At 39.1% G+C, this 20314-nt stretch overlaps 1 protein-coding gene across 1 annotated transcript; it reads left to right on the top strand.

Annotated features, from left to right (window-relative positions):
• Positions 1–1029: 1029 nt before the first annotated feature.
• LOC134648980 (phosphopentomutase) lies at positions 1030–19383 on the top strand. Its single transcript, XM_063503654.1, has 13 exons — positions 1030–1130; positions 2743–2910; positions 4870–4961; positions 7150–7318; positions 8427–8503; positions 10878–11100; positions 11794–11978; positions 12629–12819; positions 13713–13834; positions 16008–16184; positions 16479–16575; positions 18220–18373; positions 19215–19383. The coding sequence occupies exons 1-13, from the start codon at positions 1062–1064 to the stop codon at positions 19315–19317; spliced, it is 1827 nt and encodes a 608-aa protein (XP_063359724.1). The 5' UTR covers positions 1030–1061; the 3' UTR covers positions 19318–19383.
• Positions 19384–20314: the final 931 nt, after the last annotated feature.

The following is a 20314-nucleotide window of genomic DNA, read 5'->3' as shown; positions in this document are numbered from 1 at the left end:
GAACATAATCTTAAAAGTTCGAAAGAGTTCTTCCAATACTTGTCATAACCTCAATTTTTAGTAATGTTTACCATCAACGAGCATGATTGTACATTGTAGGCCCCTTAGCTTTGCTTATTCTTATTTAATGTATTGGTATTTAATGGTGACAGCAGAAATATCTCTTGAAACAGAAACGATTCAGAATGAAAACCAAATGAAAACAAATAAGGTGACGGCTGTCATTCACGATCCACATTCCACAGATAAAACACAGATGACACGCGTTTTGGAATTATTTGAACACAGTGTTGCTAACCCGCGATTTTTCAAATTTGCCGCCTTTTACTACTGACAAGATTTGGTTGACGGACTTTATTAGTCTAAGGAAAATACGTGCCTCGCAAATCAAGAAAAAGTTATTCTTGAATAGATGGCGCCAGACTTTTGGCCTATACTCGGGTATATGGCGTTGGCGACACCATATGATATTTAAATATTTTAAGACATTTCAGTGAAAGAACATGGGTGAAAGTTATATGGCGTACTATACTTGGTCAACCAGATCTTGACAGTAGAAAAAGGCGGCAAATTTGAAAAATGTAGGCGCGAAGGGATATTGTCCCATAGAAAATTTGAATTTCGCGCCTTTTTCTACTGACTTTATGGACATTTAAAGAATGCATTTATTTTGACATTATGTGTTATAGCCGCAAACTAAACGCAGCTGAAGTGTCAAGTCTCAAGTGTCAAACGTTATCACACATTTGTGTAAAACTTACGTTGCTCCTTAATGCATTATTTTAAAGGCTATTTTACAAAAGCTTGATTATTTGTAATCATTGTTGAATTCGATTCTTGTCGATAAAATAAGTTTAGATTCGGAGACCGGCCACGACGGTAGCGGCATTTTCAGCAATTATTTAATACAATAAAATTCAACAACGTTTTCTCTATTTGCCTTGGATGTGTTAAATATTCTCAAATTAATTATAATTATTAATAAAAAATAAAACTGAAGTTTGCCCAAGAAAGAAGAAGAAGCTTGTGTTTCACACAAAAATATATAAATCCGGCACAAAATGCAAGTTTGTAACAGTGGAGACCTAAAATTAGATGCTGCAGTGGAAGGATGGCTAAAAATAGATAAGGTAACTTTTTTATACACATGTAAAATTTTATTTTATTTGTTTGACAGTATGAACTAATTATTCGTTTCTCTCATAAGCTCTAAGATCAGCAAGGTCATTTTAATAAATGCACCACTGGTAGAAACTTGGTTTTATTGGATGGTGTGAGGTACTTAATTACAAATTGAATCTGGTTTGTTCTGGAGATTCATGCACTCTCAGTTAACTTTGGTGAGATCACTGACACTGTGGCTTACTTATAAATTAATAAGCTATGAAACTTAAGTTATGTACTGCATTATGAAGATAATTTACTTATTAGAGATAAATCACAATTACATAATATTGATCCAAAAGCATTGTTAAACCAGAATGGTTTGTCTCGATACTCCATTCCGCACTACTTAAATAAATAATTATACAGTACAGTACTTAAAAAACATCTAATTCGTAAACAACATAATGATTGCAAAAATTCACAAACTGAGCGCAATGATGATGAGCTAATGATGATGTCCATCAGCATCATTCCCGTGTAATGCATTATTTCCCCTAAGAACAAGCTGATGGACTTCTGTGATATTTATAAGACCTATGTACCAACACAGCTTTGACAATAAAGAAATCTTATCTTAACTAATTAAATGACTTTCTATTAAAATATTTTAATTTGTGTTTTTTACAAATAGTAGTCGGAAATTTCTACCCATGACATGGGTAGAAATTTCTCAGGAGGCATCTGTCGCATAAACGGAGGACCCTGGTTCGATTCCAGCCCTGGGCACTGGAGGCCTTAGTAATTTTTTCCTTTGTACATGACATTTATTTCGATTATAGGTAATGTACCATTTGAGATTAATATCCGCAACATTCTTGTTTTCATATGTAATTTTTTCTGATGTTAAAAAGCTTTTCCACTTGAGTCAAGATTTTGGCGTGATGCTTTCAAAATTTCCTTAACCTTGCAAGGCCCATTATATAGTAAATGGTAAATTGGATTATAATTTTTATTTGTTTAAGAAAGCAATGAATCAAATAAATGGTACCTCATTTGGTCTGTGGAAGGTTCTAATTAGACTGACATGGAGTGAACATTGTAATACACATTGAGTCTTAGGATGAAGCGGATTACTGTATTATAATTAGTTAGCACTAGGGTTTGCAATCCGGATCCAGAATGTATGAAATTATCCGGATCTGGATCCGGATCCGCGGATCTTGCCATACATTTCGGATCCGTCGTGCAAACCCTAGTTAGCACTGATATTATCCAGCATCACTGACACATAATTAGGAAATATCTCACTAAGCAACCGCAACACTTTCAAGTGATTCAGGTCACAGGATATTTTTCAATACCTATTAATATTGTTACAAAATAAATAAATTATATTTTACGCTACGCTCAAGGTTCATTTTTGGAATCTTTCGCTTGCTCGGGTAGGTATCAATATTAGTACGAGAGGTTAAACTATTTGCTGAAATTGACTTTTAATATTTATATGACTCTGTAATTAGCTAATTTCATTCTCATATTGGTAAAAAAGTGTAGCGCTTCATTATACTTATTGTTCACACTATACAGTGTTCAGCTACCAAATATTCAATAAACAGTACTGATCCTATCATGTAGAATCCAGATACAAGGAGGGAGGTCCTCGACGACATAGCAAACTCGCGATGGGACAAGCTGCGCGAGAGCATGCTGAAGCGGCAGAAGTTCGGCACGGCGGGGCTCCGCGGCCGCATGGGCGCCGGCTACACCGGCATGAACGACGTGGTCGTGCTGCAGACTGCGCAGGTCAGTGCCAATTCCATAATTTAAACTGCCTTTGCGTACCTGTACCTAGTGAATAGGCTTATACTTACATAGCTCGTTCGGGTTATGAATGCAGTAAACTACATTTTCATTTAATTAGGATCGATTGATAGTAACTTAAAAGGGTCTCTATTGTTTCCCAAAAAGTTTTAAGTAGTAGTAGTAGTAGTAATCACTTTATTGTACACAACACAGATTTACATACAATTTACAGAAATAAAGGTGCAAAGGCGAACTTATCCCTATAGGGATCTCTTCTTTTAAGTCATAATGTATTGTATCGTTAGTCATAATTTGTTTGGTTTAGAAACGGGGTTCAGGATTGCCATAAAACAAACCTAACCTACGAAAATCCTGAAAAGTTAACGGTTTCTGTTTTAAAACTAATGATAATATGACAAACAATACATTATGACTTAAAATTTTATGTGAAACAAAGGGACTCCTGACTTAAAACTACATGTATAGTAAATATACCCAGAGAAGCGGCATAGATTTATTTTTTATTGTACAAAGGAAAGTCCTCTTTTTTACACCAAATATCACATTGGATGCGGATTCGCACGCCGCTCCGGTGTGTAAGGGTGACATCGCTATATACGCGCATAACGCTGTTACGCTCATGCCCCGGAGCGACGTGCAAATCGCAATATTCACATCAGTATGATAACCGCAATAGAAGTATAATAGATATGTAATTACTTATATCGAAATTTCACATTATGTTTTTAGTACTTTCCTGCTACTATTTCTCTGCTAAGTTACGTTGATCAGCCCGTCGATTGTGGTTGATCTTGATGCTATCAGGCCTTGATCTTGTATAGCGAGCTATTTCGTTCAAAATTAATAATATTTGTTTTTTGTAGAAATGACAACTGAAAATGATGTACCTACAATATACATTATCACTGCTTTTGTTATCTAATGTCAGTAAGGTGGAACCCCTACCGAATTCATATCGATAAGCTGTTAAATCATAAATCATAAATTATTTATTTGCGTGAATAGGGTCAGATTACAATTGTTATATATACCTACATAAAGTTTCTCCTAATTCAACCGTCCACAAACAGCATGCAAATATTTGTTGTATTTCTTAAGTACTATAATAAAACATACATTACATTATGTACTTACTGTGTTATAATATACTGATCGTAAATATTAAAGTTGTCTCGATATTACAATACCTACTGTTACATAAAAATAAATATCGATCCATATTAAACTTTCGTGAGACATATTTCAAACTGTTTAGACGACAACGGTTATACTCACTTGAATTTTTAGTCGCTATTGGCGACATGTTTCGGGCCCTTCGGGGGTCCTTCTTCAGGCTAGAGTGCTCGCGGCGACTGCAACTCGTGCTAAAAATTCAAGTGAGTGAAACCGTTGTCGTCTAAACAGTTTAAATATAGATCCCTACTAGTTAGAACCGATTTTAATGAAATCATTCATTTCATAGTACTTGGGTCAATCAACTATTTGTTTGTTGTTATTCTGTCCCATCAGCGAGAGAGTTAGAAGAACGGCTGTACCATGTTCTACTAACATGCTCAGTAGATGTCCCATTATGGAAAGGTCTTTTAACTACCATAAAATGCAAGTTTGGTTCATTTGAATACGAAACACTTCGAATTTTAAGATTTTTAAGAGTGACTCAGGAGACCGTAACCATAGCAACGTGTGACAAGAAAAAGTTGATTAACCCACTTATAGTTTTTATCAATCACTAATTCACCATCTCCATAAAATATATATAAAACAGTTCCATTACTTAGATACCTACTGACAGACAACGCATTGCGTCTCATGCGTTCGAGCGCTAAACTACGGCGGCAGAAATGAGTGCCTTTCATCCCTTGGTTAACAATCTACTATTCCTATCTCGAGAAGCCAGATTAATGCATCGAATGTGTTAACACCGAATGTTCTTTTCAGGGCCTATGCTCTTATATCCAGAAGGAATGCCGCCAGAGTCAGCTGCACAAAGGCATCGTCATCGGATACGACGGCCGATACAATAGTGAAAGGTATATAAGTTGTTTCACTCACTATGGATGGCGGCAAGCGCGTTTAACCGTACAGTGTGGGAAACGACTAACCCGACAGATTTTAAAGATGTATTCCTGACCACATTTAGATACTAAAATGTTACCTATTAAAAGTTTTCTGAATTCGGTCTGGTTTTAAAGATAATGATGACAATCAATCAATCATTTATTTCAAACATAAGCCCATATAGAAATAGAATAGAAATAGAAAATATTTATTTGGCGTAAAAACACATTAGGTACAACGGATAGGATGCCGCTCAGCATAAGCAGTGTCTGTAAGACACTAGCGCGGTTTTCGGGGCACCCAAAATTAAAAGCTAAAACTTAAAACTAATACATAAACAGAACAAGACAGGACAGACATATTACGAGTATCTTATACCTTTAAACGAGCAATTCTCGGGGGCGAAAAATCGATCTAGCTAAGTCTTATCTCTGGGAAAACGCGGATTTTTGACTTTTTGTATGTTTTCCGAGGAAAGCTCGGTCTCCCAGATATTGTCTTCTTTATATCGTATTTGCTCCTTATGACCTCAGGAAGGCATGGTTATAATCTGTCGGGTTACTCGTTCCCATCCTGTATAATCGACCAGAATAAAAAGTAAGTACATCAAGTTGGACCTGCGTCCTGAGGGTGGTTGACTGTGGTTGCCAACTCTGAGTATAAGTTTCAAATTTCAACCTCTTACTGTTTTCGTGATACCTACCTATTTAGAGCCCGTTAGCAGACAAACGCACAGATGGACTCTACATTGAACACGTTTTGTTGTGATTAGATAATTATGTATTGTTTAGTAAATTGCCTCCATTGGCTCCATTTAGAGATAAGCTATCGGCTGTCATAAAAACACTACAGATTTCATCACAAGAAACGGTATGTAACAAGTAATTTACACTTATGTTAGCAGTACGTGACGTAGACGCTCGTGCGCTTGCTAATAATCTGAAAACGATGTTATTGTGGTCACCGTTGCATAACGCATTAGGTACAGATAAATGAGAATAGCTTTAGCTACGTCGTTCGTGTCTGTGACATTGACGCTCATTTGGCTGCTCTTGGGTTTTTTGTTACGCTATTAAGTACTTACTTCCTTGATTTTCGTTAGCAGTTCCTTGAGTTTCGTTGCGACAATTTCGTAATCTTATTGTAAAGATGTAAGAGGTTTACCGAGAGTCAGTAGTAGTGTTTCTATTACCTAGTTACCAACTAAAAATTTAATAGAAACCTCTGCCCTACCTACTACGTTCGACCAGTAGCATAAAATTGAAAAACTGTTTCATAATTTCGTTAGGTACTAAATAAAAAGTGCCTCTGACAATGGGTTTTCAATTCAATGCATTTGCATTGTTTAATAACGTACATTTCAAAAACATAAAAAAAAAACACACACACACACACACACCTAAAACTAATTAGACCTAAACACGCACTAATAATAATTGTAGATAAATATCCCCATGCAAGCCTATCAAAAGGCCGAGATTTATAGCCCGTGAATTTCAACGAGATACAAATAACTTATTGTAGATAGGTAATACCTAATTAAAAAAAAAACCGACTTTTAAAAACTTCAAATGCCATCATTGTATGATCTTCCTCATCAATTCCACTTCACAAATTGACTTCAATGGATACGAAATCAGTATAGTCTATATTATTAAAAGAGTCCCTTCGCAATCTCCAGGATCTCATAATCAGATCCTGATTCAATGACATCGAGGACTAGAATCGAGATTTGCATTAAAGTGTGAAGGTCTCAGCCAACAGGTAATTAGGCGGCGGCAAACCATGAGCTGTGAAAGAACGCTATCAAGCGATTTTTTCAAGCCCTGTATTAAAAAAAGTTCTAATTACAAAACAAAAGACTTATGACGTTATACATAAACGCGCTACAAGCTTCAATAAGCTAAAAATTGCTTCTCTTAATCTGTCACTAACCCCCGACACAAAAAGAGGAGTGCTACCTACCTATACGTTTGACGCCAATGTCTGTCTGTTGCATCGTAGTAGCTCTCAAACGGATGGACCTACAAATTTCTAATGCATAATTTTATGATTAGATTAATTACCGTAGGGTTTTTTTTATGTTTAATTTAATAGTCATTTTGACTTATGTATTTGTAAGACAAGCAGAAAACATATACTTATTTAAATTTCTCTCAGGTTCGCCGAATTGACCGCCCGCGTGTTCGTGTCCGCGTCAATCCCCGTGCACCTGTTCTCGGCCGTGTGCCCCACGCCGCTGGTGTCGTTCGCCACCATCCTGCTCGACGCGGCCGGCGGCGTCATGGTCACCGCCTCGCACAACCCCAAGGAGGACAACGGGTACAAGGTGATCTGATCTACCATGTTACAATTGTGACATGTATCCGTCCCCGTGCACCTATTCTCGGCCGTGTGCCCCACGCCGCTGGTGTCGTTCGCCACCATCCTGCTCGACGCGGCCGGCGGCGTCATGGTCACCGCCTCGCACAACCCCAAGGAGGACAACGGGTACAAGGTGATCTGAACTACCATGTGACAATTGTGACATGTATCCGTCCCCGTGCACCTATTCTCGGCCGTGTGCCCCACGCCGCTGGTGTCGTTCGCCACCATCCTGCTCGACGCGGCCGGCGGCGTCATGATCACCGCCTCGCACAACCCCAAGGAGGACAACGGGTACAAGGTGATCTGAACTACCATGTGACAATTGTGACATGTATCCGTCCCCGTGCACCTATTCTCGGCCGTGTGCCCCACGCCGCTGGTGTCGTTCGCCACCATCCTGCTCGACGCGGCCGGCGGCGTCATGGTCACCGCCTCGCACAACCCCAAGGAGGACAACGGGTACAAGGTGATCTGATCTACCATGTTACAATTGTGACATGTATCCGTCCCCGTGCACCTATTCTCGGCCGTGTGCCCCACGCCGCTGGTGTCGTTCGCCACCATCCTGCTCGACGCGGCCGGCGGCGTCATGGTCACCGCCTCGCACAACCCCAAGGAGGACAACGGGTACAAGGTGATCTGAACTACCATGTGACAATTGTGACATGTATCCGTCCCCGTGCACCTGTTCTCGGCCGTGTGCCCCACGCCGCTGGTGTCGTTCGCCACCATCCTGCTCGACGCGGCCGGCGGCGTCATGGTCACCGCCTCGCACAACCCCAAGGAAGACAACGGGTACAAGGTGATCTGATCTACCATAACGAGCTTACGAAATCCAAGCATGCCGTTCGTCATCTCGTTGGAGCTAATTATTCCGTTACGCGCTTTGATTAAAGCTTGGTTGACGGCAGGTTGTTAAGTCAAGGCATGAATAGTAACGTGTCGTGTTTATAATGTGCAATAACGAACCTTGTTGTAGTCTATCGTGTTTACATGGTGTACCAAACGTATTGTAGTCTAGCAGTTATTGATTATTTTGAACCGATCGACACAATCGCTTATTTTTTCAGGTTTACTGGGGCAATGGATCACAAATTACAGCTCCCCATGACCAACACATATTGGATGAAATATTACAGTATTTGGAGTAAGATTTATTTTAACATTATCTTTTTCGTTAGCTTAAAAAACTAAGACTACGACGCGTAGCCCTGACCGAGAGTTACTCCGTGCCCTTCCTCGCCTATTCACGGAGTCAACCAGGTAAATTGAGTACATTTTTGCATTCGATTTGCAGGTTTTTTCTATAAGAAGGGCAATCTACCTAATTCAGTGTTTAACATGAAGCAAAGAGTTATAGATTGTATAAGGGGAGTAAAGTCTAAGAAAAAAATCGTGGCCCTGAGTTGGACAGTTTAACTAGAAGGGCTATACGGGGACATATGTTTTGTGGAAACTGAATTGTCAAACGTAAACTGTTGATATCCAGTTACCGAATAAATGTATGCTGTCAATTTTGAGGCGGAACATTTTAGACTATTGTGGTACCTCTTTTCCTCTTCTGTTAATAACTCCTTGACGAGTACGTTAGTAAACTCTACACCGTGTTTTTTTAGGGTTCCGTAGCCAAATGGCAAAAAACGGAACCCTTATAGATTCGTCATGTCTGTCTGTCTGTCCGTCTGTCCGTCTGTCTGTCCGTCCGTATGTCACAGCCACTTTTCTCCGAAACTATAAGAACTATACTGTTGAAACTTGGTAAGTAGATGTATTCTGTGAACCGCATTAAGATTTTCACACAAAAATAGAAAAAAAACAATAAATTTTTGGGGTTCCCCATACTTCGAACTGAAACTCAAAAAATTTTTTTTCATCAAACCCATACGTGTGGGGTATCTATGGATAGGTCTTCAAAAATGATATTGAGGTTTCTAATATCATTTTTTTCTAAATTGAATAGTTTGCGCGAGAGACACTTCCAAAGTGGTAAAATGTGTGTCCCCCCCCCTGTAACTTCTAAAATAAGAGAATGATAAAACTAAAAAAAATATATGATGTACATTACCATGTAAACTTCCACCGAAAATTGGTTTGAACGAGATCTAGTAAGTAGTTTTTTTTATACGTCATAAATCGCCTAAATACGGAACCCTTCATGGGCGAGTCCGACTCGCACTTGGCCGCTTTTTTTTATTTCCGTTAATTTCAAGGGTGCATTTCAAGTAACTTTCTCAAAGACACCGATATTCTAATTAACTCCATTTCGGAGATAATCAATAATTTATTTTTTTGCTATAAGGCCTCTACAAGCGTGTACACTTGCCTTAGGGCCGGTTTACATATTAATTAGTGTTTAGAATGAGTTCATTCATTTTCTACTAAACTTAAGTACAATCTCGGTCGATCGATGTTCGAAATGACATTGATAAGTATGTCACAGATTTCAATTGTTTGGTTGAGTTAAATGTAATGCCCGTGTTACAACCACGCTATATGCTACATGTAATTAGTTTATAAACATATTTTTTTTTGTAAAAATAGCAAAAAAAATAAATTTTTTTAATTAACTATGCCATTTAGTTCTCTTAATAGTATTTTATGCAACCGTTGTTTAAGAGGGGTCAAAAAAGGCGAGTGGCGTGAGTAACAATTTGAGGCGAAGCCGAAAATTGTTAATAAAGACGCCACGAGTATTTTTTGACTCAGTTAAACAACGTTGCATACAATACTTTTTCTACGACCAAACACTTACTTTGATATAAAATTGTAAATTTAACAAATATTTTTCATGTCATCTAGTGGACTTCTACCTACGGTATCTACCTGTTTTTAGTGATTCTTGTGCTATTACTGATATTTCTTCAAGCGTAGACACTAAGTTTTTGTCTTCATCCATTTGAACTTGAAAGACGCACTGTTTTTTAACACAAAAGTTAAGTTTTCATTCGACAGGCATAATAGTGTTCATATTCAAGATTCACAATATTCAAGAAGTAGCAAAGAATGGAGGGTACGAGCGGGAAAAGAATGAATGAAATTAAAAAAAAATATGTCTATGGTTCACTTATTTGTCAGATATGACATTTACTCCCATAAGCGAGAGCGAGAAAGATATATTTCTTTCTCGCTCTCACTTATGGGTGCGACGAACCAAGGTCGCGTTGCGGTGCGACAGTGTGTTACTACTATAAAGTTGGCAACAATGTATTTTTTAAGTGGCCATTACACGAAATATTGTAAAAGAGCCAAAAAGATACTGCGTGTATGCACAAATGCTTTTTTAGGGAATAGACTAAAGACTTGTCTTGACAACTTTAAGATAGGGTTTTAAAGATGTGTGCACGACCCTTTAAATGACAAATAAAAGTACGGGAGTAGAAAAACGTACTAAACCATACCCCGAAGTTAACGGAATTCAATAAAAACACGGTGTATATGGACAAATTGTAGTTCTGATACCCAGATAGAGAGTTTCCTGATACTCTTGTCATCCTATTATTTTTTCTTCGTTTGTTTTTCAGTATACCGGACTCTCACTGGGTGACAGAGGGCGTGCGTAGCCACGAGCTCGTGTCGGACTGTCTGTCGGAGGTGACGTCGCGCTACATGCAGTACATCGCGGACAGCGTGGGCCCGGAGCAGCGCGCCACCAACGCGCGCGCCGCGGTGGACACCGTGTATAGCGCCATGCACGGCGTTGGATACGATTATGTGGTGAAGGCTTTCGAGTCGGCCAGTCTGAAGGTAGGTATTTCTATTTTTTTATTCGGTAGACTGAAATGACAGTTAATAGTATGAAATGACATTTCATGTTCATACTATTAACTGTCATTTCTGTCTACCGAATAAAAAAATAGACTTTAGATCTTATGTCGGTAACCTCAGATTCGTAAGCTCAGCATAATAAGGCAGGCTGAGAATACGATTTTCGTATTTTTACGATCGCCTACTAGACAGGTGATTTACAATTTTTAGGGTTTCGTAGCTAAAATAGCAAACACGGAACTCTTATAGTTTCATCATGTCTGTCTGTCCGTATGTCACAGCCGTTTTAACACTTTTAACCTATTAAGCTTTATTTTAATGAATTTTGAATTTTCTGTATTTTGTAGCCGCTACTTAGTTTAGAAGATACATAAATCATTAAAAATCAACGTCATACGATAGGTCTTTAAAAACAACTTTATGATTTAAATTTTTTTTATTAAGTGAATGTTTTGAACTTTATCGGTTGGGCTATTAACCTGTCGTTTCCCACGATATGACGTCACCCATAAGCGTTCTGGCTCAAATATGAGCCGCTGGGAGCTGACAGATTAACGAGTTTTTCCAATTTTCTTTTGCTTGGCTTTTTCCTATTATACGAAGTAACGAAACCCTCTTATGCGGGGCCCGACACGCCCTCTGCCGATTTAATGAATGAATGACTTGTTTCAGCCGCCCATCAGCGTGCCGGAGCAGCAGGACCCCAACCCCGAGTTCCCGACCGTGGTGTTCCCCAACCCCGAGGAGCCCGAGTGTCTGGAGCTCGGCAAGCGGCTCGCGGCGCAGGAACGGGCCAGGCTGGTCCTGGTCAACGACCCCGACGCCGACAGGCTGGCTGTGGCCGAGTTTGACCGGAGGTACTTAAATTAAACTTTGTGGTGTTGTTATAAGGTTATATTTAGCTTGTACAAGAAGGCCTGGCGGTCTAGAGCTAAACAAGAGACACTCGCACTCTCGGATTCTGACGCTGATAGGCTGGTTGGGGCGTGGTTTAACCAGAGGTATGTACTCAAATTATATAAACTTTGTGGTGTTGTGATAAGGTTCAATTTTATAACTACAAGAAGGCTAATAGGTGTCTCGAGCTAAGAAAAAGATTTGCTGAGCAGAAGGGTACTAGCGTTTGTAATTGCATTCTGCGGTTTACGTGATAACTTGATAAGGTTAATATTTAAAGTCCATGGAACCCGACGCGACTAGTACCTACAAGTCATCGAGCAACAAGCCCTAGATTAATAAATGTAAAATGGCACTCTTTGGATAAAGCATTTAGATCAAACGGTTAGCGGACTTGAAAGAGCTAATCGTCATCAACGACCGTCATTAAAAGGATTATTTTACATACCGTCAGGTGACAAGCAAAAGTCACTAATTACTAAAAAAAATTTAAACAAAAATCAACCTTCTTTTCGTACTAATATGGTTCACTACGGCTATGAATTTGTGCTGGTACTTAGTGAGTTTTGCTTGTCACCTGACGATACTATGTGTAAGGTCCTTGTTTCAGTTTAAAGAAATGGAAGGTGTTCTCCGGCAACGAGATGGGTGCTCTGGTCGGCTGGTGGCTGCTGAAGCACGCGACGGGCGACGGCGACGACCGCTACGTCATCACCAGCATCGTCAGCTCCAAGATGCTGCGCGCCATCGTCCGGGGCCGCGGCCACTTCGTCGAGACGCTCACGGGGTTCAAGTGGATGGGTCAGTGTACACACTATTATTACACATTGGGATATCTGCATATACAATAAACTACACTTTTCATTGCACGTTGACTTTCAAAATTGTTGTGGCAAAAACCGACCTAACTGGAATAGTGCGGTATAGTACGATAGAAGTGCGGAAAAGAGGAAATTCGAAACGAGGTGCGATAAATAAAAACACGACCGAGAGGAGTGTTTTAAATCGACACGAGTTGCGAATTACCTATTCGCACGTGTATCGTACAACGTTTTACAGTACGTATGGCACTTTAAACTTTCGACATACGCACGGAAAGTGCTATTTCCCGCACTAGTTCGGGAAAGTAGCACCATATGAACTGTAAATAAGTTTTACAGTACTACTTTTCCGCACTAGTACGTAAAATAGCACTTTTCGTGCGTATGTCGAGTGCCATATGTACTGTAAAACGTTATTCGATACACGTGCGAATAGGTAATTTGCAACTCGTGTCGATTTAAAACACTCCCTTCGGTCGTGTTTTAATCTATCGCCACTCGTTTCGAATTTCCTCTTTTTCGCACTTGTATCGAAAATAACTATTTTGTCAAAAACAAGATTTCTAATGTATATATAATAGTTATTTTCGATACAAGTGCGAAAAAGAGGAAATTCGAAACGAGTGGCGATAAATTAAAACACGACCGAAGGGAGTGTTTTAAATCGACACGAGTTGCGAATTACCTATTCGCACGTGTATCGAACAACGTTTTACAGTACATATGGCACTTTAAAGTTTCGACATACGCACGAAAAGTGCTATTTTACGCACTAGTGCGGAAAAGTAGCCCCATATGTACTGTAAATAACTATTTTGTCAAAAACAAGATTTCTAATGTATATATAAATTGTAGTTCCATATTGTTCTGCAGGCAACACAGCGTTGCTGTTAATGCAGCAGGGCAAGCACCCGCTGTTCGCGTTCGAGGAGGCCATCGGCTACATGTGCTCCCCGCGCGTGCCGGACAAGGACGGAGTCTCCGCCGCCGTGCACGTAAATATCTGTCTATCGTAACGTAGACAATAGGCTACATGACTAATTTTTAGGGTTCCGTAGCCAAATGGCAAAAAACGGAACCCTTATAGATTCGTCATGTCTGTCTGTCTGTCTGTCTGTCCGTCTGTCTGTCCGTCCGTATGTCACAGCCACTTTTCTCCGAAACTATAAGAACTATACTGTTGAAACTTGGTAAGTAGATGTATTCTGTGAACCGCATTGAGATTTTCACACAAAAATAGAAAAAAACTATAAATTTTTGGGGTTCCCCATACTTCGAACTGAAACTCAAAAAATTTTTTTTCATCAAACCCATACGTGTGGGGTAGGTCTTCAAAAATGATATTGAGGTTTCTAATATCATTTTTTTCTAAACTGAATAGTTTGCGCGAGAGACACTTCCAAAGTGATAAAATGTGTGTCCCCCCCCCCTGTAACTTCTAAAATAAGAGAATGATAAAACTAAAAAAAAATATATGATGTACATTACCATGTAAACTTCCACCGAAAATTGGTTTGAACGAGATCTAGTAAGTAGTTTTTTTTAATACGTCATAAATCGCCTAAATACGGAACCCTTCATGGGCGAGTCCGACTCGCACTTGGCCGCCTTTTTTTATGGTATCAACCGATCGGGTTTGTTTTTAGGATCAAATGTCTATATGGGACCCATTGCATTCAAGTAACACAAAAGTCAGAAATTGTAGTCAAAGGCCGACAGTCGCAATTCACTCGCGAAACGCCCTATACAAAACGGCCCCTTGACGTCATCGCCCATCTTGTAGTATGGACAAAACAAGAAAATTGCGTTTTTGTCGGTGAAATATTGCGTTTATGTATATAGTTGCTATACAATATTTTTTTGGATGAAATGTAAGGAATCGAATGGTACCCTGACTTTTATCGTTTTTGGAAGTTAAAAAAAACTTAAATTTTGAAACTTTCGGGTCCTGTATCACAGAATAACTAATAGTACTACCGTACAGAAAATTCACTCCTTTACGAAAGGCAGTTTTAGGTATAAAATTATACCTATATCGCCGCCTGCAAGCAAAATTGAAACTTATAACCGCGCACGAACCGTGAATGTTCTTTGCGCGCCGCAGTTTTATGACCATCGGCACGGGGTTATCACTTGACAGGTTTTTGTAGGTACCTATACCTACTGATTTATTATTTTAAGATAAATATGTAGGAATTCGAAACGTTCATTCTGTAAACATATTTTTTTTATTCGGAGATAGTATGTCTGATTCTCACGGAAGTAGGTATGCCACAGCCGTATTCCTTTGAAAATATGTCGGTCAGTTCCTAATAAACAACCAATATTCAATAAATGTAGGATGTTTATTTTAGCTATTACTAAGACATCCGTAAACAGAACAATATGTTTTATACGGATTAGATCGAGATTTAGGTTTCGAAGCCATTATGTCCACCGTCTTTTCAATATTGCGCGAGCGCCACGTGACACGACTATCGTGCGAGCCGAGCGGCAGCCCACTGCCTTACGCCCGTTCGTTGGGCGCGCCGGCCAAATGTACCTAAACTGCGGAGTGACACCCCCCTGCCTGTATTTTTGTAATTTTTCAATATTTTATTTTAATATCCACATTATTGTGATAAATTGCTCGTTTGATATCTATTTTACTAGATTTTGTTATAAAATTCAACATGTGTCATCATGCCTATTATACGTACTGAAATATGTTCACATCGTTTCTGGATTTTTTGGAAAAAATCTATTAACCTCGCATACGAAAACCTGTGCACAATAACTGCGGTTGCTTCGTATAAGATCACATCGCTAGAAGGTAACTATTTCGACTTAAGTGTCTGATCTTCCAAAGAAAAACGTTATAGTAACTAATTTGAGTATCGCAGTCATTACACTGAAGCAGATTCGCACGTTGCTCTTCTATGTGAGCGAAACAGCGCTATGCACGTATGTAGCATTACTCGCTTGAACATCGCAAAGCTGTCAGTCAGACGCCACATCATTGAAGTGTCAAAACTGAAGTTGAACTTTATGTATATGCACGTAGGTCGATGTTGCTCTGTGGTCTGTGACCGATTAATCGGTCTTTGGCGTTGAACCTACGGTGCGGATAGATCGGTCATTGGCGTCCAAAAGGTTAAAACGGTTGTTACTAAAGTGACTTGTTTTTAGGTGGCTTCCCTCGCATCGCACCTGTACTCGTCGGGCTCGTCTCTAGGTGAGCAGCTGCAGGCGCTGTACCGCGAGTACGGCTACCACGTGTGCCTCAACGGGTACTTCATCTGCCACGACCAGGCCGCCATACACGACATATTCGCCAGGATCAGGAACTACCATGGACCGGCCAAGGTACCTACCTACATTTGTTTGTTATACAAAGTATTAGGCTAGGTTCACACTGCGTTAATTTTTCCCGTATACCGTCGTCAGAATCGTTCATATGCTAGACGGCTTTCCCGTGTAAACGTCGAAAGTTGCCATACAAATTTTGCTGTTACTACGGTATTCGATAAAATCCCGTATACGGTATACGGGAGAAATTAGCGCCGTGTGAACCTAGCCTTATGCGTGAGTATTACGCGTCTAGCTGTAACTCTCATGATTTTATCTTGATTTATTAAATGCATTGCGTTTATGTTTCAGTACCCGCAAAAAGTGGGATCATGTGAGATCGTGTCCGTCAACGACTTCGCTGCCGGCGTCAAAGTTCCCGAAGAGAGCACAGACAACCGGCATCTAAGTAAGTCCTTTTATATTTGTCAACATCAAAATTAACCTTTTCAGCGCTTTTCGTCCCACGCTAAAATGTGGCTTATACCCCAAATAGTTGCAATATTAAGAGCGAAAATAAACCTTATCTGTCAGCAGGAAAATTGCTTTGACAGCGACCGTCATAGCCTTTTTAGTGGCTGTTGGCGTCATGGGCACGACAGCACTCGACCACTTTAGTGGCTCTTGGCGTTGAAAAGGTTAATAACACAAGTACCTAACACGACGTGAGCGCGACTTTCTTTGATCGTACATGTAGGTTGTACGAGTAGGCGTTGCTTAAAAACATGTCGCAAGTTCTAATAATGAAACCACTATCGACAACGAAATATGGACCGAATAAAATATCATATATGTACAAAGAAAAAGTGACCAAGGCCTAGTTATTTCGGTTTATAATTTAATATATGTAGTAGTGTTTCTACTTGAAATAACCCATATTAAAATACATATTTATAAAAAAAATTGTTCTAATAGTAAGGAAATATGGCTTTATACCATTTTCATTGGCATCCTTGGTTCAATTTCTTTTTGTGCTTTCAAGGGGCTTCAAGTGAGTTTTATCTATGTACGAGTTTTTCTTATATCCTATTAATGGTTTTTGTAAAACCAAGAATCTTAAATATTATTACTCAATATTGCTTAAAATTTTATACTAATTGTTATTGCTTATAACTAGATTGCTACGAGTAAGTACAGTCGCCATCAGATATATCGGAACGGCCAATGTGTTCATAAGTATCCAAATCTTATGTCATAAAGACGAGTCATACATTTTTGAGCACCTTGGTCGCTTCGGTATTTCTGATGGCGACAGTCCACGTGTTACTAGTGAAGAGCTTACTAATAGTAAGCTCTTCACTAGTAACACGTGGACTGTAAGTAAGTTACTATATACCTATATTTCATACAATACATAGTGTTACCTACACAAAGACATTCATATGTCTCTAGGGTGTAGGGGTGTGTTCTTTAGGGTCGGTTGCACAGTTGTTGCACCAGTGTTATCGTATGGGGAGTTACGTTGATCAGTCCGTCAATAGGCTACATGACTAATTTTCATTTATGGTATCAATGGATCGGGTTTGTTATTAGGATCAAATGTCTATATGGGACCCATTGCATCAAAGTAACACAAAAGTCAGAAATTGTAGTCAAAGGTTACTTAGTCGCACTTCACTCGCGAAACGCCCTATACAAAACGGCAAGGGAACGTGACGTCAAGGTCTCTGGGAGCCCATCTTGTAGTATGGACAAAACAAGAAAATTGCGTTTTTGTCGGCGAAATATTGCGTGAAATATGTATATAGTTGCCATACAATATTTTTTTGGATGAAATGTAAGGAATCGAATGGTACCCTTACTTTTATCGTTTTTGGAAGTTAAAAAAAACTTAAATTTTGAAACTTTCAGGTCCTGTATTTTTGTAATTTTTCAATATTTTATTTTAATATCCAGATTATGGTGATAAATTGCTCGTTTGCCATCTTACTAGATTTTGTTATAAAATTCAACATGTGTCATCAACCCTATTGTGCCATCGATCATTAATGTTTTCTGCTGATCTGCTACTGACACGAATAGGACACCTATCTAATAAGAGGTCGTTGAGCAGATGTGCTGGGCACGGGTCTGGACCAGGACTACACGAGCGGCGAGATGGTGATCCTGCAGTGCAGCAACGGGCTCGGGGTGATCGTGCGCACCAGCGGCACCGAGCCCAAGCTCAAGTACTACACCGAGCTGGTCTGCAAGGCCGACACGCTGCAGTGAGTACCTACGTATAGCTAGACGGGATATCTAACAAGAGCTCTTTCACTCACCGGGACCAACACACATACACAAATAGAATATTGTAAAGGATGTCCCAAAAAGGACGCAAGATTTCAATTTGCCATTTTTGTATTTTAGTGCTGGCAACCCTAAAAAAAACTATTTGACAGCTGAATCTTTAGGGTTTGTAAAAATGGCGGGTTATACGAAAGATCAACGCGTTTTTATTATTGAACATGTTTCAAAAGTAATGAAAGTTTGGCGGGTACGGTTCGAAAATTCCGTGCAAAATATGGTCGGAATATTGACTTGACTTCATCAACTGTGAGCAGAGTGGTTGGAAAATTCAAGGAGAGGGGATCAATTCATGATGTTCATTCCACTGGTCCCACAACCACTCATGCTTTAAAAGAGGAAATTCGACGCTGCATTGGAGAAATTCAGCCGCATCTATGCAAAATGGTCATAGAAAATTTTGACAAAAGATTGCGTATGTGGCAGCAAAGCCTAGGAGGACATTTGCCTGACGTATTATTCCACAAATAACCCTATTTTATGTATTTCAAGATTTTATATACAAATATATTATAACGAAAAAAAAATGTGTTTTTCATCAATTTCAAATTCTGCGTCCTTTTTGGGACACCCTTTATTAATTGTGATATGAAAATCGCTAAAACTGGGTAGAATGTTTTCTTTTATATTTTATTCAGATTTTATTGGAGCGCATAATTGACAAACGTTATTTATTGAATGAGATCCCAAAACAAAAAGAACCATTTTTCATTCCGTCTAATCCCTACAAGTCCATAAACCATGGTACATACCTATTTCCAGGGAACAAGAACAGATGAACGCCAAACTGAAGGTGATGGTGAAGGAGTTCATGGAAGAACTCGTGCAGCCGCACCAACACGGGCTGATTGGAGAGATCGCTTAAAACTAACAGAACGAGGCACGCCCTTGTATTATATATCAATTTTCTTGTGATACGATTGACCAAAAAACTACAGCGCCACTTGCACCATTTCACTAACCCGGGGTGAACCGGTTAAATCAGGAGTTATCATGATTACCAGTACAATTTGACATTAGGTTAACGGTTTAACCGCTTAACCCTGGGTTAGTGGGATGGTGCAAGTGGGCTTACTTGTTAACCTCGAATAATCTTAAATTTTTGTCAATTTTTAAGCATTCCATTGAAATTTCTCATCAAATTCGTAAAATAGGTAAATGTATTTTGTGTGTTTGGTGGTTTTATACCCCGCTAGTGTGATGTGGATCCTCCTTTGTTTGCATTATTTATATGAGAAACAAGCCATTGTCAGTCTATAACTTCTTTAGAAGCGATATAACAAGTTTACACTTGTACTTTAGCGTGTACTTAGCATTTACTTTATAGTAAATTTATTACAAATTGTACAAAATATTAAAGCTGTTTTGAGTGGATGTATCGTTTCCATGAATATTGTAACTAACAGCTCAATAACGCAAAGCTTACTTTAAATATGCAGAGATCTATAATATTATTAATATTGCTAAATAATTTGTAGCTAGATATCTTGCCATGAATAAATTACATAAGGTCAACCGAGGTAAACGTGTCTTTTAAAGATTTCTTCTAAACGGAACATTTTAGAACTATTGCAACCTCTGAAGTGTGGTCACTGAACTCTTAATGCAGACGGCTATAATAGTTATAATATGTTGCGTTTCGAAGACATTCAAATGACGCATTTACCACAAGAGACGCATTTACCGCGGTTGACCTTAGTACCTATTTATTTCCAAGTGTCCGAAGAAACGGGACGATAGAAAGAAATCTCTCTTAATAACAAACGAACGACACCAAACCTAAGTTACCTACATTATATTCCGGTGTAAAAATGCTACATAGACTAATTATTGTATTACGAAATAAGTAGTCTATTTTTAAA

This window comes from Cydia amplana, chromosome 1, assembly GCF_948474715.1.
Source record: "Cydia amplana chromosome 1, ilCydAmpl1.1, whole genome shotgun sequence".
NCBI classification, from domain to species: domain Eukaryota; kingdom Metazoa; phylum Arthropoda; class Insecta; order Lepidoptera; family Tortricidae; genus Cydia; species Cydia amplana.
This window is presented reverse-complemented; position numbering and strand designations above follow the sequence as displayed.

Bases quoted from the DNA above. Each gene is read 5' to 3' on its own strand.
- LOC134648980 (XM_063503654.1), top strand. From the start codon at position 1,062: ATGCAAGTTTGTAACAGTGGAGACCTAAAATTAGATGCTGCAGTGGAA. The intron at 4,962-7,149 runs GTATATAAGTTG...AATTTCTCTCAG, and splicing joins GGCCGATACAATAGTGAAAG to GTTCGCCGAATTGACCGCCC. The intron at 16,185-16,478 runs GTACCTACCTAC...TTTATGTTTCAG, and splicing joins ACTACCATGGACCGGCCAAG to TACCCGCAAAAAGTGGGATC.